Raw genomic sequence first — 25,694 nt, forward strand, 5'->3', positions numbered from 1 at the left:
ACAATCGCATCGGAGTAATCCGCCGCTGTTTGCACTTACGTCACTGTCGCGGGCTTTGTTTTGATATGGCGGCAAGTTTGTAAAGTTCCCCTTTTAGGATGGTGGTGGAGTTTTAAACATCTGTGTTAAACGCCGTTGCCTCACTCTACTTGTTTGCGCTGAAGGTAATTCTCGCCAATGCTTGCGTGTGTTTGTATCCACTTTTAAGTGGCCGATCGGTTTTTTCCGTGAAGTTGTTGGCGCCCCTGCTCCCTTTCTCTTTTATTTTTGCGATTCTCAAAACGGCTGTCAGGATTCACGCTTTAGGCAGCGTAGAAGGTTCATTTGGCCCGGGAAACGTTTACCCTATTGACAGTGGATCGTAATGACCAGCTGAGGAAAACACCGAGGAACAACCCCGATTCTAAAATTTGCTTCTTGCAATTGTTTAAATTAATACCCAAGAGTATATTCTCTTTATTTCTGAGCGTGTTTCGTGGTTGCATTGCTTTCAGTACGTGTGGATGTTTTAATGTCCAATCCGACTTTAGTCTCTCGTGTTAATGAAATCTGCCCAGAGCCTTCAGAATCAGTAGTGCTGGCTGGTTTCTCTAACCAATCAAATTTCATGATGATGTCGAAGTTTTTGCAATCTCTGATTGGTTGGCCAGAGCCAAACTACCACCCAAACACTCCTGTAGCGATCTACACACGTTAATCCATGCAACAATCAGATTCTCTACTCAGTCGGAGGCCTTTTATTTAAAAGGGTTATGCTATGTTATTACAAAGATATTGCTTCTGAGCTGCTCCAGATGATGTATGGGGCACAGTTGCATGTTGAGTGGTGGTTATTAAAAACCCTCGTGGCATGGTTTAAGGCTCCACTGAAGGCCAAGTTGCCAAATGCATAAGCCTGTCACTGCTATCAATATCTCCAACAAGTGATGCTAATTTTAAATAGTCTCGTAAGCGTTGCCAATAGTACGTTCCTCTTGACATGGAAATCATGTGAAAACAAAGCGTGATTAGCCACAATCCTAACCTGTCACCATTAACTGTTGCTCAAAGCCTGGATTAAGAACAGCCAAGAACAGAGTGGCGGCATCATGTCCTCTCCCCTCCCCGGGCTTCCGCACTCTTCGTCGGACTTTTTGGCCCGCTGGATGCCAAGCAGCACCAGGGCCGGTGTGATTCTGGACCCTGGCTCTCTGCGGTATGACTCCCCGGGAGCTGCTATGCCCTCAGAGCCCGAGGACTTTGCTCCCATTGCCACCTCAGTGGACAGCAGCTGCCTAGATGTTGAGAGCCTCTCCGGGGCACCTGGAAGATACAGTGAGGCGGGCAGGCTGGAGGAGACGCCCAACAGCTCCCAGGAAGTTTCCATTACGATGAAGCTGGATCAGGTAGTCATAATAAGTTAATAAGTGCAAGTGTTTGATCTCTGAATGGGCCAAAAGCAAAAATCTATGCAGGGAATTGCCGCCCTCCCTTTCAAGGTTTAGAATTGTCTATCGATGCTTACAATGGCGACAAAGCACTACTACTGTATCCCTGAAACGCCTCAAATCAGGTCAGAAAAGTTCTGTTGAAGTTATGTGGAATATATATTGGTTGAAATGGTTGCCAGACAATCGCAGGATTATGTCAGTGTTTTTTTTTTTTTGAATGCCGCAAAACCCTTACATAAGATATTCTGCATTTCCTCGCGCAGCTGAGGAGGTGGCAGCAGCACTTGCAGGAGCAGCTGAAAGTTGACCAGCTGGACCAGCTCCTTTGCCTCCAGGAGCAGCAGCAGCAGCAGAGGGCTACGGGAGCCTCCAGTCCTGGACACAACCACTCCAATCATCCCCAGGGAGCCCAAAAGCACCGGCACCAAGAAGAGGAAGCGCTAGAAAACTGTCAAAATAGCACTGAAAGGCATGATGAGGAAGATGGTGAGTGGTTTCTTGTTGGACAGTGTTCCTTGTCGCTCCATCGTTTGTGCCCCCACTATAATGCAGATTTAAAAAAAAAAAAAAAAAAACGGGGGGCTTCACTGTACAAAAAGTGACATCAACATCTTAATATATTTTTGTGTGGGTCTCGCAGGCCCAAAACGTGATGGTTTTCCCACACCAAGAGCAAATACCAATAACCACAACACTCACGACAACAAAAGAAAAGATGACCGAATGATACGAGACAGGTGAGGTGATGGACAGTCATTTTCCTTATTCGTTGCCCATAACATCTCTGTCCTAGTCATAGTTGAATATATGAATTTTCCTCATGAATGCATCATTATTACGTAGCGTAAAGTCTTGAAAAGCGGGAGAACTTAAATTGCTAAACTGCGTGAAAACTCATTGAATTGACACAAACATATGCAAATGTTCTTGTGTTTGTGTTATTTGTGTGTGTGTGTGTGTCTTTACAGACCAATCCAGGCAGGCAAGCAAACATTTGAAGAGATGCTAGAGGAGCAGCTGAGATTGGAAGAGCAGAGGTTGAAATCTGCCCAGCAACAGCAGGTCAGACAACCCTACAAGTGTCCATGTTTAGAAGAAGAAGAAAAAAGAGAGAGTCTATCTGAGATACAACAAAGAGGAAAATTGTGATGCAACTTTTGGGCCAGAAATGGAAAAGTTTCATTCTGTTAGCAGAATCCAGATGGAGAGCAGTCAGCGGCGCCCCCTAAACGGGCATTTCTGAGGCGAGGCGAGGGCTTGTCTCGATTTACCAGGAAGTCTTCTCTTCCCAAAGAGGACTTAAACGGAGATCTCAAACCATCAAGCCAGGCCAGAGTCGTCACCCGCACCACCTCGGAGAACGGGGTGGCGCAGCGACTTCCCGTCCAGCGCAAAACCGCCACCATGAACAAGGAGAACCGTCCTAGAGACGAAAGGGACAGAAGAGACGTCAGGGTTGAGATGAAAGCAACGCGGACCAAAGTGTTGGGATGCCACCAGAGACAAAACACAGGTGGGGAAGTGAGGACTAACAAACAAGCGGAGGAAAGTAAAACCGCAACGAAGCAGGCAGACGCGCGGGCACTGTTGCCCAACGTGCTGCAAGAATCACCCGAGACATCCTTGGTGGAGAAGCTGCGCCGTTGGGAGTGCGAACGCCATCTGGAGAGCATGGAGCTGGGAGAGTTTGAGCTACTGGAGCAAGCGGCGGACGAGCTCTCCTTCTCATCCAACTCCTCTTTCGTCAGCAAGGTGACAACGATCCCAGACGCCTGGCAGGCTCGCTTTCATTTTGACTTGAATTTGAAGTAATCAAATGTGGTTCTTGACCATAAAAGTAGCACTGTTGGCCATTTTGACTGAAGGGACTAAATAAGGGTTCCTGGCTTGTAAAGTCCGAAACTGGAGTCCAAGGTGACCAATTTGCATGTGACGAGATACTCTGGCTTCCCTTTTTAAATTAAGTGGTAAAAGATGGTTCCTTGCCACATAAAGGAGCTACTCGATGTTGAGTTTGAAGATGGTTCCTTGTGTACTCTTGTGCCTGTTTTCACTTAAAGTGAAAGTGAGATCCAATTTCAGCCTTCACAGGCATCGAGATTTGCTTTTTTTTTTTTTTTTTTTTTACCAGACATGTTTTCAGACCATGACCGTGCAGTACAATGACATGTTTTGTTTTTTTTGGGGATCTGTAGATTCTGCAGATGGACCGTGAGAAGCGGAAGCTGTTGGGTGTGGCTGGGCTCCACCAGAGACGACTCTCATCAACACCCATCAAGCTGCCACCAGCCAAAGAGCAGCGGCGGAGTCCCGAAATTAACGGTGGCGCCGTGAAAGGCCATGATGAGGAGGAGTCCTCATCAGAGGCCAACAACGACGCTAAAGAGAGCGAACGGGTCGTTGACCCGTCGGGTTTTCCCAGCAGCGTATGCTACCCCGTCCCGTCGGAGCCGCCGTACGACAAGCGCTCCTACCAGGATGACAACGGCGAGAGCGAAGACGTGCTCAGCAGTATTGGCGACGACGAAGATGACAACTCTTCCACACTGGAGGACGACAAAGATGCGACACCGGGTCAAGTTGTGTTTGATGACGACACCACGTGGAACGAGACGGACGATACAGCGGTCAGCATCGAACCCGTTGACACAGAAGCGGCCAATCAAGCGTCAGATGTTGCCCCTACGCTGCCTCCTCCTCCAAACTCCAAACTCATGATGAAACTGTTCCCTGCGCTCAAGCCAAAGACCCAAAATGCACCTCTTCCTCTGCCTGACATCACCTCAACCTCCCCACCTGACAAGACGGACAACAAGCCAGGTGAGACGTTGAAATTAAATGTAATCAGAGAATCCAGATTGCACATTTGCCAGCAATGTAAAGCTAAAATGTAAATCCCACTGATCATTTTTTGATTTTGCCATTTTTGTTGGATCTTAATTAGCGCCTGGCCGATTACTCTGCTGGCTAATTTAATCGTCAGATATTAGTGGTTTTAAAATTGGCTCCAGCTCACCGTAATTCCTGTGAGAACAAACACAAAAGAAAATGGATATGTTTTCTGCTCGAACAGAGCAGCAGGTCCAGTCCACACAGTTGAGGGAGCGACTGGTGGAGCTGGAGATCGAGATTGAGCGTTTCAAGAAGGAGAACGCAGCATTGGCCAAGCTTCGACAGGAGAACGAAGAGAACCAGGAGAACCTCAGGTTATGGAAGATGCAGACCCCCCTCTCCACCACCACCACCCCACTGTCCTTGTGGCTGTATTAACATGCCGGCTTCTCCAGGAAGGAGCGGCTGGCGTGGGAGCAGGAGCGAGCTGAGCAGCTGGCTCGATTTGAGGAGTACAAGAGGGAAGAAACGGGGAAGCTGCAGCGCGAACGCAAAGTCTTTGAGAAACATGCCTCGGCTGCCCGAGCTGTGCCTGACAAAAAGGAACGCGAGGAGATACAGGTACACACAACCTAACCACTCAACACCAAAGTGTTCGCGTCCCAATAAAATGAACGTGATGTCATTTCCTGCCTCGAGGCTCTGAAGCAGCAGCTGAGCTCCCTACAAGAGGATCTGAGGAAGAAGGAGAGTCGCTGGTCCGCCACTCACGGTCGCCTCCGCCAGCAGATCGACTCGCTCGGCCAGGAGAACAACGAGCTGAGAGACGAGGTGAATGCCAGACCAAAGCACATGAAAGTCTCTCTTTTTTTTTTTAACCTGTCTCTTTAAAAGTGCTCCTCCATCTTATCACATGAGGTGCGCATGCTGGAAAAACTTCGTCTGAGTGCCTTGAAGAACTCTGTAGCCACAGAAAAAGACGTCAGACACGGGCCTTCTGTTAGCAAAGGAGTCACATTCGCTGTGAGTACGATGATCATTACTAAACATTACTATTCGTCAACTAAATCACACATTTTTTTTCCCCACACCTTCAGAATCCTCTGGACTCGAGGAGTGTCAGCCCTCCACATGGCAGCGCTGCAGCGCTCCCTAGAGGCAACTCCACTGCACAAGCAAGTAAAGGTGAAAACATCTTCAAAGCATTCAGATGATCAGATAATAATTGTGTGAGATTCCAAGTGTACAAAAAAAGTGTAAGGCTGGTGTGCTTTGGGGAAAAGATAAACCGACATACTTGTATGTGTAGGGATGAAGAGCAGCCTGAAAAAAACAACTGAGTCCTCCTCTTCCTTATCCCCAAGAGAAGTGTCAGAGGAAAAGCAAATGGCTGCCAAAAAGAACTCTCCCAATGAACAAGACTCTGAGAGCTACTCGCCGGTCAGAGATGCCATCCTGACCATCCTATAACAATTCTCAGTTTTCTTTGATTTGTAGACTTAAAGCTAATAATCACACAAATGTTCATCCGTTCTAATCAATTCATCAGATGGTGTGGGAGTCCAATGAAGCAGACAGAAGTGAGACTAAACCTTTAGAGGAAGTCATCACGCATCCTGATGGCAAGGTAATGGGCTCACACCAAATATGAATTATTCATGACTCCGTTAGGATTTGTAAAACCGAAAGCAAAATCGGCTGACTGCAAGATGGCTGCGTGCGTTCCAGGTGGAGAAGGTCCTGGCGGGTGGCGATCGTGTCATCGTCTATCCCAACGGCACCACAAAACAGGTGTCGTGTGACGGCACGACAGTCAAAGTAAATTTCTTCAATGGTGACACGAAAGAAGTCACGGCCGACCACAGGGTGGTGAGTGCAGCCCACTGCACGCCTCCCGTCTATTTCTATTTTTAGCTCTTAAATAGTTCTCCTCTGGTCCCTAGTTGTACTACTATGCCGACACCAGGACGACGCACATCACATACCCGGATGGTATGGAGGTCCTGCACTTCCCCAACAATCAGATAGGTCAGACATCAACCATTCATATTCATTGCAAACATTTTACAGGTATTTTTTTTCTCAAATTATACATTTGGGGGGATATCAATCAGATGTATTGCAGTATCATATTCCTTAGTAAGGCATGATACAGTTTCCAATAATATCGGGTCCATCCTATACGGATATTTTGTCTCAGATCTATGATCAAGGCGGCATCCATTTTGTGTTTGTAGAGAAACACTTCCCAGATGGCCGTAAAGAAATCACATTTGCAGACCAGACGGTGAAGACCCTTTTCCCAGACGGCAGCGAGGAGAGCGTCATGACTGACGGAACAGTCGTGCAAATCAAAACGTACGTACGAGCACATTTGCCCAACAAAATGAATTATTTTTCAGAAAATTGTAATTTTTAAAAATGACATTATAACCCATTAGAAAAAGACAAATTAGATTTCATTCCCACTAAATTTATTAGTGTACAATTGATTTCATTTCCCGCCAAATTTTAGTTTACTCTCATAAATCAGAATTCTATTCGTTAAAGTCCTGACAATTATCACAAAATTACATGGAAAATGTATTTCTATAGTTTCGTATAAAATAACTTCATTCCCGCAAAATGCTGACTTTAATGAATGTAAAATGTTAACCTTTTCCATTCCCGTACATTTTCAAACGTATTGAAAATTGGCAAAGCGTGCGCTCAAGCCACTAATGGCATCTTGGTGGCCAACAGAGACGGCACCAAGGAGATCCATTTCAACACGGGACAGAAGGAGGTGCACACGGCTGACTACAAGAGGCGAGAGTACCCCGACGGCACGGTCAAGACTGTCTACGCCGACGGACGGCAGGAGACGCGATATCCTGGAGGACGGCTGCGCGTCAAAGACAAACACGGAAACGTGCTGACGGACGAGCGGCAGTAGACACGCCACACGTACTGTTCTAGAGCGCCACCAAACACAGGGAGCCTTTTCTATTTATTTTTTCCAGTTTGGAACTCCACTTTGGAGCGTTACAGCCACACTGATAAGAAAAAAAATGTTAAAAGTTAGCACTATGTTGTAATGTTGAAGAATGATCCCCTGCTACTACAAGAAAAACGTTCAAATGTTTAGAATAAAAGTCCTTCAAAAATTTTGCAATATTATACATGTATATTTTTTGTAAACTTAACAAATGTCAATATTTGTGTCAACTTATTTATCAATGGAATTAATTTTTTTGGAGCAGATTTACATTTAAAATATTACAACTCTTTTTGTAATTTCTTCATTATAAATTTTATTCACGTAATGCACAAGCTCATTCCTGAGTGGCTTTTACCTGGACCACTTAATGTGTTAATACAGTATTGCTTTTAAAAAGGTGCTAACGTTATGGTCAAAAGTGACAAAGTGTCCACTTCTTTTACACCCCCATCGCTCACTATTTTTCACTTTAAAATGTTCCCTAAGCACAACGTTGACTTCTTCTCTTATCTGTGACTCTTAAATGGTCAAAAAAAGGAAGCTTTTTTTTTCCACAATATCTGTACATTTGTATATATTTTTTTATTTAAAGAACTAATAAAAATGAATCACCCACACGTGTTTGGCGTAAACACGAAAGCCCAATGCAATGAAGCACAACACACTTTAATGACTTTGGTAAGTCTTTGCCATTTAAACGAAGTGGCAACTTAAATGGACTCTTAAGACCATGGGAAAAAAAAGGCAGAGTCAAACAACTTTTTCCCTTGGTGAATGCAACTTGAAGGTAAAACAAAACAAACCGTGTGAAATGGACCTTCAGTCATGTTGGGCCAAGCCGCTGGCCAGCAGAGGCAAAAAGACAAATTCTCCCTCCTGGTTGTAGAGCGACACGGACGGCTCAGCGGACGCGTCCCCACACTGGATGAACGGACAAGGAGACACTTAGCAGTTTCTTATAAAGCACGACACAATTATAACACTCTGCATTGGGCTCCAGGATGGGGAAATTTTTTTTAAAAAAAAAAATCAACATACCCGTTGAAATCCCCTAAAATGAAGACTCCATGCAAAATTGTTTATTTGTGTTAAATTTAGGATCCAACTGATAGCATTTTGACGCAGAGAGTGGTATTATGGATATAAATACATTTGGCAGAATAAAATACCAATAACTGATTAATCAGCTGATTAATGGAGGAGTGGTGTTTGAATGCTATTATCTTTGTCTTAAGCTGTAAAGTGCAAAAAAAAAAAAAAAAAAAAAAAGAAGCAGCTAATAGCGGCCAATTGAATCATCTGGCCGATTAAATGGTCGGATCTTCGTCAAATTGCATGTTTCTTCACGTTAAAACTACTAAATTGTTTTTGTAAACGTGCACATTTCTTGTCATCAAATTGTAAATGTCCTACCTGAAACACGGCGGTTAGGTCTCCGAGCAGCAGGTCGATCATGGCCAGCGTGGCCTTGACAGTCCACTGCGGGCTGTAGGGCAGCACCTGGTCCTCCGTGCTGGTGCTGGGAGCCTTGAGGCCCGCCACGCGCACCTTCAGCGCCTGCACAGGGAAGCGCAGCAGCTTGGCCGGCATCTGTCGCAACCTGGAGGGAAACATAAAAATTCGCTGAGCCCACCGTCGGTTGAGAAGAACGTCGCGATGCGTTTGTACCTGTTGGTGGGCACGGTGTCATTGGAGCCGAAGTCCACGTGTTGGATGAGGATCTGGACGGGATCGGCGCTGATGATCTTCAGCATCTTGGCGCGGTAGAAGTTGCCATCGATGTACTCCGCCAGACACGGACCGCCTGACAACCACAAAAATTATCATATTTCATTTTGCCACTAAAACCATGGAGCTAATCATTCCTAAAAATGCTATATTGGCACAAAACATTCACAGCTATAACACTAATAATGCAAGGACACGAAAGAGGGTTACAGTTTCAAAGGAGGGTCACAAATTCAAACTGTAGCATGGCGTCATGATGACATCAGAATGTGTGACCTCAGGTTTTCAGGATAGGGTTTCAAAGTAGGCTTAGGGTTGCTGAGCCTTTTCTTTTGTATTACCATGAGGGAAGTTGGTGAGTGGCAGCAGACTGGGAACATCAGCGTTGATCTGTGACATGCACTGGTCCAGAGTTTCCCCGTCCACCGTTTCCTGGGCCATGTCCTCCCACCACAGGAACAACTGCGACATGTGACGTCATGACGAAGTTTCTGAATACGTGCCGGTAAGTGTCAGGCTTTTGCCATGATTACCTCATTGGGAGTCTGCAGGTGCCTCACGCGGACATTCAGGCGCTGACCGTCCTCGGGCAGGCCGGGCTCAGAGAAGGGCCCCAACATCACCTCCTGGGGGCCCAGCAGACCCTCAACACGCACAGCAACGACACTCAAACTTTTGAGACCAAGTATCACCCCAAAAATAAGTACCTCGTTCACAACCAACACTGAAAGTGTAGTAAGCCAAAATAATTCTTCAAAACCGGACAGAGGTTGTGATTGGAAAAGTGTAAAATTGCAAGAAAAAAAAAAAAAAGAATTTAGGAAGAATGAAGTCCAATTTTTTTGTGAAAAAAATTCAAATCGACATACAAAAGAAAAAACTTGAGATTCGATGCAAATCGAGTGATTCATTGGCGTACCACCTGTAGGAGCCTGAGAAACCACACTTTGAGAATCACTGATCACAACATAAGCAGTCAAAGTACCTCTGTGTCGATGTCCCAGATGTCCAAAATGGAGTCAGGAGGCAGAGGAGGTGCCTGAAGAATAAAAAAATTGAATAAAATAATGAATTGCCTCAAAAACTATTTGATCAGGAAAAGGTGCTAGTTTGCCATTTCAGTTTTGTAAATGTGATATTTTGCAATTAAAAACTTGTGTCATAAAACCTGAAATAAGGCTTTAAATAGCCATTAAAATGGTGCTCAAATAGGAAGTGATTTATTCCCACGAGAGTGTTACTTTAATATTTTGTTGATAAAATGTTTTTTATCAGGGATCAAAAAGACTTTGACTTGATGTGTTCAAGTTTGCCAATAAATGGTCGATTTTTGCCCGAAATGGTCGGCTTCCCATGTGATATTTAGCCATTTAAAATGATACCCCAAAAATCTGCCTTTGGCAGCAAAAAAAAAAATGTTCCAAGATTGCCCCAAAACACTACATACAGTCACAAGTCATCTATTTAGTGAGGAAAGTAGTCATTTGATCACAAATGGCCCAGTGTCCTTACATTTTGCTGTAAAAAATGTGAAAAATAATACCCTATATTTAATAACAAAAGAGCGACATTAAAATTTGAAAATGTCGATTCTGCCACTAAAACGTTGTCTTATCGAGGGAAAAGGCCATATTAGGCCACACAAAAAACATTTCAGCATCAAAATGAGTTTCCATGGAAAAAAAATATTTTGGCACACCCACCGGTGGTGCGGTCCAGTCCATCAGGGCGTGTTTGTGCTGACACAAGATGGTGTTGAGGCTCAGTCCATCCAAGAAGATTTCAACTGTGAGTGGACGCCTGAGGTCTGTTGGCAGCTTCTAACGTCCTCACACGCACGTGCGCGCGCGCGCGCACACACACACACACACACACACACACACACACACACACACACACACACACACACATTCAGCACATACCTTTGTGCGCTCGTGTGAGTGTGTGCGCGTATACCAGGACGCTGACGTCCACACGGCGATGCAAGAGCATCTCATTGAGAAGCTCCACGGCATCCTGATGCCAACTGTCGCCAACCTGAGGACAAGAACGCCACCACTCTGTCATCTGCAGTATTGCAATGGTGCCATGTGTACAGAATCTTAAGTCTCACAGGCTTGATGGCGTAGAGCTGACAGGCCATGCAAAGTTGAGGTATGTCCTCGCACAGTAGGCAGGGGTACACGTGGACCACCGGAATGTTCTCCACCTGGCCATAGTCCACATACTGGACCTGAAACCACCATGATGTATTTTTCATCGTCAACCCAGCGGCTCGGTGTCATTATATGACTGTGTTGGGCAACACAAAGTTCACTCATGCTGGCCCAAACAAGTAAATTAGTATTTTAAGGATGTGTAAGAAATAGACTAAACTATTCAAAAATAATTACAACACTAAAGCTATCTGGGTTATATTAAATAATGTGATCAGTAAAGGCCCTGGAAACTAATTCAATACACAAATGAGACATGATACAAGCAGGTCAAACTGACTCAGAACCAGTCTGTGAAACTGACCAACGATCAGTTGTTAGTCAGTCCAGTTTGAACCAAATTAGTATTCCAGAGTGTTTCAAGGCCAGCAGGGGGAGCCAACACACAATCCCACCTTGACGTGCCCCCCTTGGACCTCCAGCAGCTGGCCCCGGTACCACAGCATGTCGGGCCCAATGACGGCGCATCCCTGTACGGTCTTCCAGGTGTACGGCTTCTGATTGGGCAGCGTCTTCATGCTCTGCTGGATCTTGTCCCTCAGCTGCTCCAAATGACACCCTAAAGACAACACAAAACAACCGACCAACAGTGAATCTAGGGGTCCTTGAAAGTCTCACAGAGTAAACTGTTTGTGTGACCTGCAGTGTCAGTTCTGGCGTAGATGAGTCCGTCCTCTCTGATGGCAGAAATGGTCATGCGGTTGTGGCCCAGCTGTGGAAGCTCTGGTGGTTTGTACATATCAGTTTTCACCTGCATACAAAACAAACAGCATTCACTTCCATGCGTCATGTTAACCGAGGTTGGCGGTTGGGGTTTGAGGACCTTCTCAGTGGGCCTGGCTGAGCGAGGGGTGGGCCTGGGGGGGGGAGGTGTTGAGGGGCATGCTGGCAAAGGAGCAGCCGTGCATTTAGGAGTCTCAGCTTGTATGTTGGTATCAGAAGACTGAGGATCTCTTGGCTTTTCAGGAGGAACGGCCATTTCGCTGCGAGACAACAGAGCTTATTGGTTCAGTAAAGTGGATGCCACCAAGTTCAACACCCTTAGGGTTGTAAGTCTTGAAACCTTTCTTTGAAAGCCAAATCCTCCACGTATCTCTCTAACCTGAAAGGTAAAACAAAGTATAATTGGTTCTAAATTGCATTCACATTGTGAGTTTGCTGTAACAAGTGTGCATGTGTTTGAAGAGAGACGCACACTGGCTTCCTCTCCCTGAGGGCGAGACCTTTACAGGCCAGATGGTCCGAGATGCTGACCAACTCTCCCATCTTGTGGGTACACATCAGAGTGACGGCTACCGGCCGCTCATCTGTCATCTCCTGGCAATGGCAGAATACGTTAGAACCCGGGCCACAGGAGCAGAACTTAAAGGTGTAAAGGGACGAACGTGGACGGTGACAACAGCCGAGGCTCCTGACAGGTAGTCACGCATGAAGTCGCAGGCTGTGGCGGTCCAGGTGGGTTGGCCCCCTGCTGGCCTGTTACAAAAAAAAAAAAAAAAACATTGAGAAAAAATAAGCTCTCAAACCTCTTGGGTCAAGATCACATCAGATCAGTTAATTAGCCAAAATCTAAGGAAGGGAGGAGTAAATGGTTTCATCCACACGCCAGTCCCCATACAAAGGTTACATTTTTTAAAATGATACAGCGTAATAATTTACTGTTTTTATGTATTAATTCGAGAACCACTGAAAATGTGTGTGTGTGTGTGTGTGTGTGTGTTACTTGATGTCCGTCAACGAGCACTCCAGAGCAAAAGAACCCTCCAATGAAGCCGACAGTGGCCGCAGGTTGCTCACGTGCAGCTTCACCTTGTTGCCGTGGTCACAGCGCATCACCTGTTGCCGGGCAGACCAAGTCACTGATCTGTTCACTGAAATTAGCATAAGTGAAAAGTTTCGAGCTACGACGGAACACCTCTGCGATGTCAGCGGACGAGACCTTGGAACAGATCAGTCCTCTTTCCCAAACTTGGTTGACGTGAGCCGCGCAGAACATGTCTGGCTCCCATGCCACGTCCTGAGGCTCCAAGAGCTCACATTCCTCATTCAGAAGCTCTTTCAACCTAGAATATATTTAATACAGAGCAGCAATTCAACTAGCAAATGACTGTGTCGCAAATTCTGCCCAACAAAAAGTGACCCTACCACTACGTATGTATGTGCCAAATGGCTGATGTAGCTACCTCGCCAACTATCTACCTTTTAAGTTGAGAGTCGTTTTGGATGAACTGGATGTAGAAGCTGCTAGGTGAGGTGATGTGGCTCACTCGCACTTTGGCATCCTTGAGGCTGCCGGGGAGGCTGAGCCGAGGCTGGAACTCCACCGCTGTGCCGGTAGGGTCCAAAGGCTCGAGACCACTCAGGTCGAGCGGCGGGTCCCATATGGCGCCGTCATTGGCGGGGACCTCTGCCATGTTGGTCTTAAGCCTTTGGCAAGCGAGGTAATAGAAGTCAATGGGGGGAGAAATTTTTTTTTCACAATTTCTGAATATAGTTCGTAAAGAAAATAACCGGATTATACCCATTTTTGGAGCACACCAACTGCTCTTTAATTAGCACCTCGGCTATGTCAGTGGGTAGGTCAGTTGGATTGCTCTCAAGCAGCTTGATGGGTAGAGGTTTTGTCTTTGGGGATTTTTCTGTTTGGAGAACAATCAAGTGAGCTAAGTCGTTCACGAGTTGAAGCAGAGTACAATAAAACCCCACCTATTCGCTATCCTCGCTGTTGCCCAACACTTTCTATTTTTTTCGTAGCTAATGTAAGATGAGTTAGAAATGATCATTTAGACAATTATGAACATTTTTGTGCCCTGCAACTGGCTGGCAACCAGTTGAGGGGGTACTCCGCCTACTGCCCAAAATCAGCTGGGATAGGCTCCAGCAAGCCTGCGAGCCACGTGATGGATGGAAGGAAAAACATTTTTGTTGGGAGTTAAATACAAACATTAACACTTGTATCTCTGTCTACCAACATACAAACATTTTTCCACTATTCACGACAGGGCTTGGTCCGTATCCTGTGGAAATACGACAACTTGCTTAAATTCACTTCACCTGTAACCACCATGGTGAAGAATTTGTCATGAGCCAGGCTGAAGAAGCGTTTCACACAGGCATCGCTCCATGTCTCTCCAGCCAGAGGAAGCACGTCCGACAAGCAGCACTGGATCGCCTACGCGATGCACGCACGCGCACACAAACAAGGACCGTTTCAGTATGCAGTACAGATGAGGTTGAACACCAAGCAAGCACAGTCACCAATGCCGGCAGGGAGAAGAACTCATCCTTTATCTTCCTCAAGTCGCTGACCAACACTGTTGTCTTAAATCCAAAGTCAATGCAGCGGACCTCCACCTTTCTGTCCCCCAGATGACCTGAAATTTTTTTGGAGTAGTATTAGAAACGGCATGCTCATCAGTCTTAAAAAGTGTACAGATTGTTGTTAAACTATTCCAACTTAATTTTTGTAATATTAAGACTACACTTTACTGTTGCATGAAAGTCCAACTTTGTTCATGTAAAAGTACGTCCTCATCAAGCTATCAAGACTATTTGTCTTCATTTAGGGCGATAATAATAATCTTCCAATAATTAAATTTTTTATGTTCACATCATGATCGTGAAATTCCAACTTTATTCACTCAAAAGGTAGCATCAGGACGCCAGCGTCCTTACCTATGACTTCGGCTCTGTACCACACGTTTTCTTCAAAGCGGGCCACACAGGCCTGTCCGATGATGGGACAGTAAACCAGCAGTTCTCCTTCTCCACTCTTGGCGTTGTAGCACTCCTGAAGCTTGGCTTTCAGCAATGACGACTCCATGTTGTCAGTCTGCTGGCCACACACACGAATGAAGAAGAGAGAGCAGGGACAATATCCGTCACAATCCTACTGCTCAGAGAAAAGCTATTCAGAAAGACTTTCGACTATGACAGGTGTCATCGAGGAGCACTTAGAACATGGGCAGGCAAACGTTTGTGCTCAACGGCCAAATTGGATTTTTATATTTTGGACAAAAATGGGAAAAGTTGTAAAAGAGATCAAGAAAGAAAAAGAGAAATATGTTACTCTTATCCGAAAATAATACCTTCTCATTTTGAAATTGTATTAATTCATTCCACGATGATCAATTAACCAATTGTTTAAAAACGTAAAATTTTTATAAAATGTGTCTGCAAAAAAAAAAAAAAAAAAATAAGAGTACCAGCTGAATGTAGAAGTCATCGGGGCTGTTGACGTGTGTCACCACTGCGCTGTGCTCCGTGTGGAGTTTGGGTGGGACGGCCGGGTAGTACTTGAGCTGCTTCCTGCTCGGCTTTACCGGATAATAAAACCTGACGGCGCCAATGACATAATGTAATGTTGACAAAGAATATTTAGAATGTGTGAAAGCAGCTGAGCACTTCTTAACACCACCATGATCATGTTTTTGTATTTTGATAAGAAAAAATACCATAGTGCAGTATAGAATTAGTATCGTATTAGAATCGACTGTTGGGAATGAAGGCAATTTCATGGACCAAATCTTAGAATTCAGTTTGTAAATATAGCTCAGTGGTTCTGATAGTGTTTCGGGCAGCAGCACCTGGCCACTTCAATGAACACCAGATAATCCCGGATGGAGATGGGAATGTCGTTGGATGGTCCTACAGGAGCTTTGCTGAGGTCCACCAGCAGGGCATCTCTGTCCTGACCAAAGGAAGTCATTTCCACGAGGGCAGAACCCACCACTTGGCAGAATGCCGTCTGAGCCTCTTTGCTCCAGCCCCTGGTCTGGAAGCATGCTTACGTTGACGTCAGGGGTGACATTTAAGTGGGCAACAATCAGCGGGATGGACGCACTCACCAGGTCGTAGGGAACCAGGTCCTTGAGGGAACATCGGATGGCCTGAGGAGCAAAACGAACCAGCTCTGTGTGTATCTTCCTCAGGTGGTTGTTCACCACGTCTACTGAGGACGCCGTGCTCAAGACATTCCTGCAAAATGGGAGGGAGTGATGAAGAAAACCAGACAAGTTTCTGGTTCCTGACAATGCATCAGAAGTGTTGTGGGGAGAGCAAGTGTCGCTTAGTTTGTTCTCTTACCTTTTATCATTATATTTTAAATGTTATAGCATTTTAATAAAAATGAGTCACGAAACTATGAGCCATATAAACTTACAACTCTATCCATGTAACATTAGGATTTTGTACAAGTAAAATGATGACTGCACACGTCTTAATTTTCATCATATCAAAACTTATTACTCAAAACTATGACTTCATTAATGAAAATTAAGACTTTACTCCTGGAATATGACAATAATTTTGTATTCATGCAATATTGCCACTTTATTTGGCTAATATTATAATGTCATACTCTTAAAACTATATTCTGTAAGGTTATGACAATTTACATAAAATCGCTCATATTCACAAAAGATTAAGATTTTTTTTTGGATTAAAACATGGATTCTCAAACTGCGACTACCAATGTAAAATGATCTTCACATAACATTGACTACTTTTTCAATATTAAAACTTTGATAATGAATTCATATTTCGTTCCTGTAAAAAATACACAATTAACCAATGTTGGGAGAAAAAAATTATAAATACATGCAACAAATACAACAGGTCCCTTGATGAAGCAAATGTTAAGAAACATAGTGGGTCGTTGTCACTTTGTCTACCCCCGCATGAATGTATGGCGACATGAGTTGACCTTTCTATGGCCAAGCTTTTGGTGAAGCCGTAGTCAATGAAGAAGACGCAGATCCGGCTGACTTGGTCAACCGGGCAGACATCCACACTGCTGTTGCAGCCATTTTGGAAGACCTCCAGCACACTGGTACGGCACCACAGACCCTGATTTCCTTTCGCCAAGACCATGGAGCCTTGAAGGAAACAGTTACATGTTTCTTTGCAACTATGTACTCCAACCATCCATCACTGATTTAAAAAAAAAAAAAATGAACACACCAGTTCGCACGTTGTCGGCAGAGGAGAAGCAACTGGTGTCCAGTTTGCAGAAGGCGTTGACCTCCTTGGACAGAATGTCACTCTCTCGCTTTTCGGCCGCATAGCGCACGTAGAAGTGAGCGGGGTTGACCACGTGAGTCACCACCACCCACTGAGCAACTGGGGACAGGAGGAAGCGCATTTCCAGTCCAGTCAAGATTCATTTTCAAGGCTGGCCTGGCCAACACATCTCCGTCCTGGTTGCTTAGTACAACACGGTGGTAATTAAGTCAACAAGCGGAATAATAAAAATAAATAAATGGGGGTCCAATTGATAAATAACCTGGACATTGCAACGTAAGACAAAGACATTTAAACAATCCTCCAAACCCCATTAAAAAAACATCATTCAATTTTTCTCTCTGTTAAGTTAAACAAATGCTAATGCAAAAAAAGTATTGGAAAACAGTCAATTGTTCTGCCTAGTATTCATACTTTTCATTTTTATTGTTTATTTGACGGGGACAAGAAAACATATTTGTTTTAAGTGCTAAAGGTGCAAAAAATAAGTTATTGTATCCATAATAAATATATATAGATTTCAATTAATAAGCAGACTCATCGATTATTGATTTTTATTCTGCCTAATATCTGAATTGGTATCAGCTTCAAAAAAATCCATATCAGTCGGGCCAGAACATGAGTTCAAGGAAGAATGTGACAATCATAGAAGTGGACATGGAACCTAATGCGACTTTGTTGTTGCCACATACATTACGTGAGCATGTCCGGGCTGTTCAGTACAGTTGGAATAGATTAACTCCATTTCTATTCATTTCCAATGGGGAAAATTGATCAAATGTGTTCCACAGTGCTCCATTATGTGTGTTTCATACCATTTCTCCTCGTGGACAAATCCAAGCTTCCTCTCCTGCGTGACCTCCGCTTCTCCTTGGCCAACTCGGGACCAGTTGGAGGGGTAACTGCAGAAAATTTAAGATTCAGATTCAGAAAACTGTATCCATCTCTGCAGGGCAATTAAGGTCAAAAGACACAAATATAACATGACAACATCTTTGTAAACATCTTTCAGTTGAGTCTTAACAGGACAAAAGCAATCCGTGAAAAAGCCGAACCCGCGATGGAGTCGGGTTTTCCTGAATTTTGCTGGAGTGTCTTTTTCATGACGAAACAAATTGTCTCAAAGGAGATGCGGACATACCGTACTGCTCCTCCATCTCTATTAACTCCTCAATAACGACATCAGCAGCGGCGTTATCTGAAGAGGATGTCTTGCAGTGGTAGCGTCTGCTACTACGCGTTGGGCTCGGAGAGGCGCAGCGAGAAGCCAGGCTCCTTCTTTTGGGGCTCATCCTCCTCTGACTCATCCTCCTCAGTGGACTCTTGGCTTTGCTGTGGCTGTGGTGGCTGTAGCTGCTGACTAAAGATTCGACATGACCATGTCCGGCAGGCTTTTGGGCAAGGTCGCTAATGTGTTGCTGGAGGTGACATGGCATCTCAGACAGGCTAGACAATCAAGGACAAGACAGGAGTGACAGGGCAAAAAGACAAATGCAGCAATCAAATGGTGAGGTAGAATAATGTATTTCCTCAAATGGTTGCTCTGTTGGACCCTAAAAAGACCAATTCAAACCAAAGCGGCAACTTCCTAGTGAATTATTGTTCAAGAATCCGTGCTTCGATAGTTAGTCATTAGTTTGTGCATTTATTAGTTAGTTTTATGGTAGATATTTTGTTTGTGTGGCAACTTTTGCTGCCTTTTGTTTTTCAACCATTTTTCAGACCTTTTTGTTTTATAAACCATAAATGTGTTTTTTTTTGTACTTACCTTTTTGCCTTTGGGGTAATTTTTGTTACTTTAACACTGTTGCCCTGTTACTTCGGACCGTTTTATTTATTTATTTATTTATTTTTTTAAATGTATCACAACTTTGGGGACCGAGAGTGATTTCCTTCCTATTAATGTTTTGCACCTAACCCTAGACGGGTGGGTAAAAATATACAATTGAGTTATTAGCTTGGTTGCACCGCTCTGCATTTGATTGAACGAAGGCTCCCTGCCAGTCTATGAGGATATTTTAAAAGGACTCACTTGTTTGGCTTGCCTTCATCCATCATCAGAATTAACTCCACACTCTGGTTCAGAAACTGGCACTTGAACTTAACACTACACCAAACACAAACATATACATTGTTAGCAATGTACGTACAGCGAGCCTTTGCTGTTTTGTGAAGTCGCCTCCCCTCGCAAAATTTTCTGTCCAACACTTGTAACTACTGCTTGTAAATTTTCGCTATTATTTTGCCTGGCTGATTTGATTGTCCGAAGGTTACAAACCTTAGTCCACAGCCCATGGTGATGCACTTCATGTTGAAGGACTGGTTGTCCACAGGAGCCTGTAGAGTCCTCAAAATCTGTCACAAAAAAAAAAAAAAAAAATTGGAAAATGTAGCATTTACGCTACTCCTAATGTCAGAAATATGTTTACAGCAGTCGTTCTCAAACTGAATTAATTTTATCACTCTCAGGAGGGGTCCATTTTGCCCCCCTTTTTTTCAACTGAAAATGACATCATAGCTGCTTGGGCCTCAGGTAATGACCAATCACGGCTCAGCTTGCAAAAATGAAAAAAAATAACCAAACTGAGCTGGAATCGGTGGTTATCTGTGCCCCAAGCAACTGTGATGTCATTTTCAGTCGCCATTTAAGTCGAAAAGTGGCTGCCCATTGAGATGGATTTTAAAAATGGTGATTCTAACAAAGACATTGTTAATCAGAATACCATGTTTAATTAAAGTTTTAATTAATATTTAATTCATTGTTGTTAGGATCACGAGTCATCGGAAAAACTTTTCTCCCATCGACCCAAAAGGTTTGAGAAGCTGTGGCACACAAAACATTTCATATCACACACCTGTTGCCAGTCGCTGTACAGCTCCAGGAAGGGCACGCTTCGCACCTTCTTGGCTTTCTGCACAGCAGTCTCCAGTGAGGCCAACCTCGCCTTGACCCTGCAAACTTCAGTGTGGGTACTGGAGAAGTGAGCATCCAGTCTGTTTAGCTTACTCAGCTGCATGTCACGCCTTTTGGAATACAAAACATGACCATTGAAATCCTCCAGTGAGCAAGACATGCACAGATAGGGCTGGACTGATCTGTACTCCTTACATTAACAAATGGCTGTGAACAGAGAGGAGCTACTTCAGATAAGCAAAGTTAGTGTTGCCAACTTAGCGACTTTTCCGATCACCCTAGTAACTATTAAAAAAAAAAAAGGATGGGGGAGGTGAGGGCACCAAATTTGTGTCTGACAAGAAAGGAAACGTTTGATGTGAAACTCCACATAAGACCAAGGAGATCTGAACGGGATGGGGCATTTCTCGATGTATGTCTGGACCAAGTGAGCCACGCAATGAGATGTTGTCATGTTGATGTCATAGCGGTCGTACCACTTATGGGTGGCGTGTATCACTTTGTCAACGGCGTGGTAGATCTCCAACTTCAATCGAGCTTGCTCTTTCTTCACTTGTTCTACCAGGCCTGTAGTTAAAGTCTGCCCAGATTCAAAAAAAAAAAAAAATCCCACTAAGCAATTCCACACAAGTCTGCAGTACTTTGGAGAACTAAGCGCATCTATTCCACCTGGTGTAAGTGCTCCAGTTTGGCCAGATGTTCCGCAGCGGTGGCCAACGCCTCATCCACAGCTCTCTCACTCTTTTCATTGGTCACCGGCTGAGCAGAAGATTTAATGGACACATCCAATCTTAAAGGCTGGCTCGCTTTTTTTGGTGTACAGTGAAGCCTCAACAATATACAATACAACAAAAATCACAGGCATACAGTTCATTTGGTATGTATCCCTTGTGAAAAGCAACTCATATTACGGCAGCTTACTGTTATGAAATTCTTCTTGGAGTATTGTTTGTCAGTGTCGTCATGTTAACTTTGTAGAAACATAAAAACAAACCTGACATCAGTGAAGTTAAAAGCACACGTACTGTACCTGCTCTGCATCTTTGGTGTTGCCATTGGTGTCAGAGGATAACGCTCGGAGTTTCCTGCGATTGTTTGATTTGTTCAACCTGAGCAACAATAAAGTGAGATCTGTGAACTTGTGTCAACGTCCCAAAAAATAAAAATATTTCTCTTGACTGATATGGTAAAAAAATAAATGCTTTCTCTTCGGGGGAAAAAAAATGAATACATTTTCTCAAACTATGTAGGTCATTTTGATTTTTGAAACTTGAACAATTTAACATGAATCAAGCTGTCAAGCTGCATGGCTTGGCTGGTCCATACGTCTGTGGACTCCCATCTGCTCTCTCTCACTCTGTTCTCAAGGTGACCTCAGCAAAACATTTGCGACTTGGCTTGAAATCACATACCGGCTGTCAAAAGTTTGACATGGATAAGTCACTGCGCTCAGCATCATATAAATGTGCACTATGTCTTTGGCAACGTTCAGCGCAGTTGTCTCTGAGATTGCCTTTCTTTGAGCTCCTTTCTTGTCATACGTAAAACAATGTCAAAATGATTTTGGTTATGCTGTCTGATTTTTCACCAAAATTAAAGTTACTCGTAAGTATTTTGAAAAACAGTGGATAAAAGATATTCATCTTTTAATTGCATCAAAAAACATTTTTAAAAATACTGTAAAGAATTAATGTTTCAATTTTTTTCTCCAATTGTTGTTTGTTAACTGATTAAACTGATTGATTGCCTAGCCCTACCTTCTCTTCTTGTTCATTTTGGCAGCGTAGATGAGGCCAATGATGCGAGCGTCCTCCTGCAGCCCCAGCACACCGTCTTCAGGCAGGCTTGACTCCACCTGCGCAAGAGGGCCATCATTCACCACAAGCACAGGCAACATGTATGGTACCAACACTGTCGCTTCACCTCACACTCAGGACACTTGATCACATTGTCACACTCCATGGACTGCAGGCACGACGTGCAGAAAATGTGACCGCACATGAGCGTACGAGGCAGATTGTCCTCAGCTTCATTCTCTGAGTGAGAAAACCAAAATCCATTTGGTCAGAATGCAAACCAGAAACTTAGATGTGCATTAGGTTGTGCCAATATGGCAAACATTATAATCACAACTATTTTGATTGGTATTGCAATCATGATATGTTAAAATGAGTATTCATTGATTTCAAAACGTTGTACTGCATTTATTCAACGACCAAACTGCAACGACTCAAAGGTACCACTCGCCTCCTGCCTATTCATCCCTGCACATTCAACGCTCTTTTTGTCAAGTGCAAAATGACTTTAAAAATATGTGAAATTCAAGCCTCGAGCATTTTCTGCTGACTTCACAATTTGGCTGCACTGCATCTTTGCAAACTTTCAAATCGTATTTATTTTATATTATTTTGTTGTTCTCATTTTATTTTCACAAATCTTGGGACTTAATGTCTCGATTTTATCGCTCCATTTCCCGTTGTCCCTCCGTTTATACATAACAGAGACCTGAACAAAAATATCAACTTTCACAACAACTTTTACCAAGGTACAACGGATCTAATGCCATCTAAAAATAAAAAATTAAAAAAAAAAACTCTTGAGATTTTGAGGGTCTAGTACAACCTCCACTTCCGCGGGATGGCGTCATGCCGAAACCCAATTAGTACCGTTAATTCTAAACAGGCCCGAAGAAAGGGTAGAAGCAAACATTTTCTGTCGTCGGAACGTCATTAAACAACTAAACTGCTTTCCCTTACATATTAAACGACATTCAACAGCTAACCAGTGAAACTCATAACCACAAAGGTGTTAGTTTTAATCATATTTCGGCACTTGTAGCGAGCCTTGCTAGTTGTTCATAGTACGCTAAAACCGGGAATCGGAGTACAGTAACTTTATAGTAACAATACTTCAACAAGTCGACAAATATACCTGACAGAGTGTAGGAATTCCCACAGAAGTAACAGATGATAACGTTGGGTTGTTCCATTTTATTCTTTTTCTTTTTGTAGTTTTGTTAATGGCGGCGACGAAGCCCGCGATTTATTTCAGCCCTGAGACAGTGACGAAGTCGGAGCGACGTCACGTGACTCAATTAGCACGACTGTCGCAAAATAGCTACCAGTAAAAAAAAAATAAATAAAAAAATCCTCTCATAGAAAACGCATTTCATAAAATAGCAAATCTTTCAAGTATAAAGTAAATTACTTTATTTTATTCGAGGAATTCGTTACAATATACACAAGTGACAGTCTTAATGCCCATTCCCAACTTTGTCAATCGAAAAAAAATAATATTTTCGGACAAAATATTAATTCAGTGTCCACAAAACGTCATGCAACTCTTAATAATCAAAACCAACATATTACTTAGCCATCCATACATAATGAAACCATTTTAAATTGCAACCAATGATTTGAAATCATATTGTTTTGGGAATAGAAACACGATGACAACAAATAAAAACCAGCCCTGAAGGTGGAACGCTTGCATTTTTAACCACTACGGGGTGCCAAAGGCCACATAAATGGCTAAGAAAGTACAGTACTTAATTTTTAATACCTGCATGAAATGAAATACTAAAAAAGGTTCGATACAATGAAAAGTACAAATGTTTCCAGTAAATTAGAGTTTCCAGTAACAGTGCATTCAGTATTTCTGACTGTGAATTCTTCACTTATTCATGTACACTAAATGTATGTTCAGTTTTATTTCATCACTTCCGTCTGGCACAACAGTAACATCCACGAACAACAGGGCAACAAAATTGTCAGGCCCTGTAAAGTCCTAATGTTCTTTGTTCTCCACATGGTTACATTGTTCCCACTTTCAGTTGCACGTGTGGCGCATCCACATGCGTCCTCCATGCGAGCCACGCTGCCATCCTCGCCTGCCCCTGAGGAAAACATCCAAGTACTACGTTTAATTCGCAGCGACATCCACCGAAGAGCAGGGAGGGGGGACAGACATTTAAGGTAAATAAGAACGTCTGGCCAAACGTCACATGGCGTTCATCCCTGTGGTGGTGGTGGAAAAGGGGGTTTGGGGGCGGTAGAATGCAGCACATCAGCAGCACCCTTTCCACAGAGTTGACAACATGGCCCCCCAACCCCCTCAAACCTGGTCCATGAATGTTGATCTCAAGTGAAAGGTGTGTGACACCCCCCATCGGTGTCAAGTGTTGGAAAAATCATTGTACTGTACAGCGTTCACTGTACAGTGGAGTTCAAATTATGCATGAAGTCAACAAATCTTGTGAGACTTCAGCCGAGGGTACCAATGATGACAGAGACAGAAGGGAAAGTATGACGATAACCATAGAACATGAAATGGGATTGAATGTGAGCAAGGGAAGGTTCTCGCCACTCAGTATGATACGAGCAACACAGTTGGTTAAATATCACTGACGGTATTCATTTTACACTTCGATATCTGTTCGCTCAGACACGACCTCCAAATAATTTTTTTTTTCAATTCCTCTCAAATTAAATTCACTTGTGCACGTCACAGATCACATGAATGGTGGAACAACTTCAGACTGATCTCATTTTTTTAAATCACAAAAACCCAGCATTTAAACTGGGGTGTGAAGACTTTTTATGTCCACCGTATGTCTAAATGGCAGAAATGGTCTCAAATAAGTCAACCTTGCTCTTTTCCACCTTTTAGTGTAGCATGAGAGCCATAACCGATTAAAAATGAATGATTTAATAGATCAAGTGTGAGTGTTAGTTCAGATCAGCCAGTCTCGCTTGCCGCATTCCAGCAGATGCATCAGTCTTCACCAGAGCATGACGAAGATCATATTGAAAGTGGGGAGGGATTTTTTTTTTTGTTTTTTTTTAAATAATGTGTGTGTATGTGTGTACCATGATGGAGGCCGGGGGCGATACATGTGTTTACTATGTGTAATGAACCAATGAGCAGGCCGCCCACAGGGGCTGTGAGGGGGTGTCAGTTGGGCTTGCCCCCCCCCCAATGATCCTCATGCACCCCCCCCTATCAAATCACTTCATTAATGATGCCCTTAATTAGGCGGTGGCTTCTCATTGGCCAATTCCTGATGTCTCAATAAGCCCGCATTGTTGTGATCCAGCTATTTACCGGCTCCTCTCGATCTGTTTGTGTGCACCTCAAAGGTCTTAATCGCCCCTCGAATGAACCGACTCCCTTCTGTGCCTTTGTCCCTCCTGCGCACATACAACCCCCCTACGGGTCGAAAGAATGAATTGATCCGGTGTGACAGCGGGATTTCCATTTAAATGTCATCCAGGAACCTTCAACCGCAATGCAGCTTAATAGGACCTGTGGGCTCCCCAATTAATAAAGGCCTTGAAAAACAAAAAGTTACCTGTGGCGGCGGAAAATCTCCAGGTTCGATTTCGTACCCCCAATCCATGGCTGTTTATACTTAACCGAGACTCCAAAAAAAAAAAAAAAAAAGGCAGCAAAACACTGGCTTCTACAAGTGTCGAAGTGGCTTTGGAAGCTTTTCTCCTGATACTCCCTCTGAATATGGAAAATTGCTAGGTCGACTTCAGCCCCACATTCATTGGCAGTTAAACATGACAGTG

General features: G+C 43.7%; 2 protein-coding genes across 4 annotated transcripts; one reads left to right on the forward strand and one right to left on the reverse strand.

Annotated features, from left to right (window-relative positions):
* cpap (centrosome assembly and centriole elongation protein) lies at positions 1-7,791 on the forward strand. 3 transcript variants are annotated; one of them, XM_019880802.1, is made up of 18 exons: positions 1-164; positions 1,051-1,385; positions 1,694-1,916; positions 2,071-2,167; positions 2,399-2,492; positions 2,625-3,182; positions 3,626-4,250; positions 4,504-4,636; positions 4,718-4,883; positions 4,962-5,093; positions 5,181-5,285; positions 5,360-5,447; positions 5,572-5,702; positions 5,812-5,889; positions 5,991-6,131; positions 6,206-6,290; positions 6,500-6,620; positions 7,005-7,791. In XM_019880802.1, the coding sequence occupies exons 2-18, from the start codon at positions 1,089-1,091 to the stop codon at positions 7,195-7,197; spliced, it is 3,267 nt and encodes a 1,088-aa protein (XP_019736361.1). In that variant the 5' UTR covers positions 1-164; positions 1,051-1,088; the 3' UTR covers positions 7,198-7,791. The 3 variants fall into 3 exon arrangements, with proteins under 3 accessions (XP_019736361.1, XP_019736381.1, XP_019736370.1); XM_019880822.1 differs by having other exon boundaries at positions 5,181-5,261; XM_019880811.1 differs by having other exon boundaries at positions 1,062-1,385.
* Positions 7,255-25,694, reverse strand: rnf17 (ring finger protein 17). The gene is made up of 39 exons (XM_019880789.1): positions 25,472-25,694; positions 23,053-24,016; positions 22,045-22,157; positions 21,879-21,976; positions 21,152-21,230; positions 20,791-20,880; positions 20,598-20,701; positions 20,063-20,231; positions 19,486-19,562; positions 19,240-19,314; positions 18,349-18,653; positions 18,023-18,109; positions 17,148-17,306; positions 16,891-17,062; positions 16,034-16,163; positions 15,773-15,960; positions 15,392-15,521; positions 14,862-15,021; positions 14,445-14,560; positions 14,241-14,358; positions 13,708-13,825; positions 13,386-13,613; positions 13,102-13,249; positions 12,910-13,022; positions 12,572-12,662; positions 12,382-12,503; positions 12,250-12,288; positions 12,010-12,169; positions 11,826-11,937; positions 11,582-11,745; positions 11,084-11,203; positions 10,927-11,007; positions 10,674-10,790; positions 9,956-10,009; positions 9,504-9,614; positions 9,312-9,432; positions 8,911-9,046; positions 8,656-8,842; positions 7,255-8,163 (listed from the first exon to the last, which is right to left on the reverse strand). Exons 2-39 carry the CDS (start codon positions 23,108-23,110, stop codon positions 8,062-8,064), a joined length of 4,752 nt encoding a protein of 1,583 aa, XP_019736348.1. The 5' UTR covers positions 23,111-24,016; positions 25,472-25,694; the 3' UTR covers positions 7,255-8,061.

The sequence above is a fragment of the Hippocampus comes genome, unplaced genomic scaffold (assembly GCF_001891065.2).
Source record: "Hippocampus comes isolate QL1 unplaced genomic scaffold, H_comes_QL1_v1.1 scaffold214, whole genome shotgun sequence".
NCBI lineage: Eukaryota > Metazoa > Chordata > Actinopteri > Syngnathiformes > Syngnathidae > Hippocampus > Hippocampus comes.

Bases quoted from the DNA above. Each gene is read 5' to 3' on its own strand.
- cpap (XM_019880802.1), top strand. From the start codon at position 1,089: ATGTCCTCTCCCCTCCCCGGGCTTCCGCACTCTTCGTCGGACTTTTTG. The intron at 5,890-5,990 runs GTAATGGGCTCA...CGTGCGTTCCAG, and splicing joins TCACGCATCCTGATGGCAAG to GTGGAGAAGGTCCTGGCGGG. The intron at 6,291-6,499 runs GTCAGACATCAA...TTGTGTTTGTAG, and splicing joins CTTCCCCAACAATCAGATAG to AGAAACACTTCCCAGATGGC.
- rnf17 (XM_019880789.1), bottom strand. From the start codon at position 23,110: ATGGAACAACCCAACGTTATCATCTGTTACTTCTGTGGGAATTCCTAC. The intron at 15,022-15,391 runs GTACTCTTATTT...GTGTGTGGCCAG, and splicing joins ATGACTTCTACATTCAGCTG to CAGACTGACAACATGGAGTC. The intron at 10,791-10,926 runs GTATACGCGCAC...TGAGGACGTTAG, and splicing joins GTGTGGACGTCAGCGTCCTG to AAGCTGCCAACAGACCTCAG.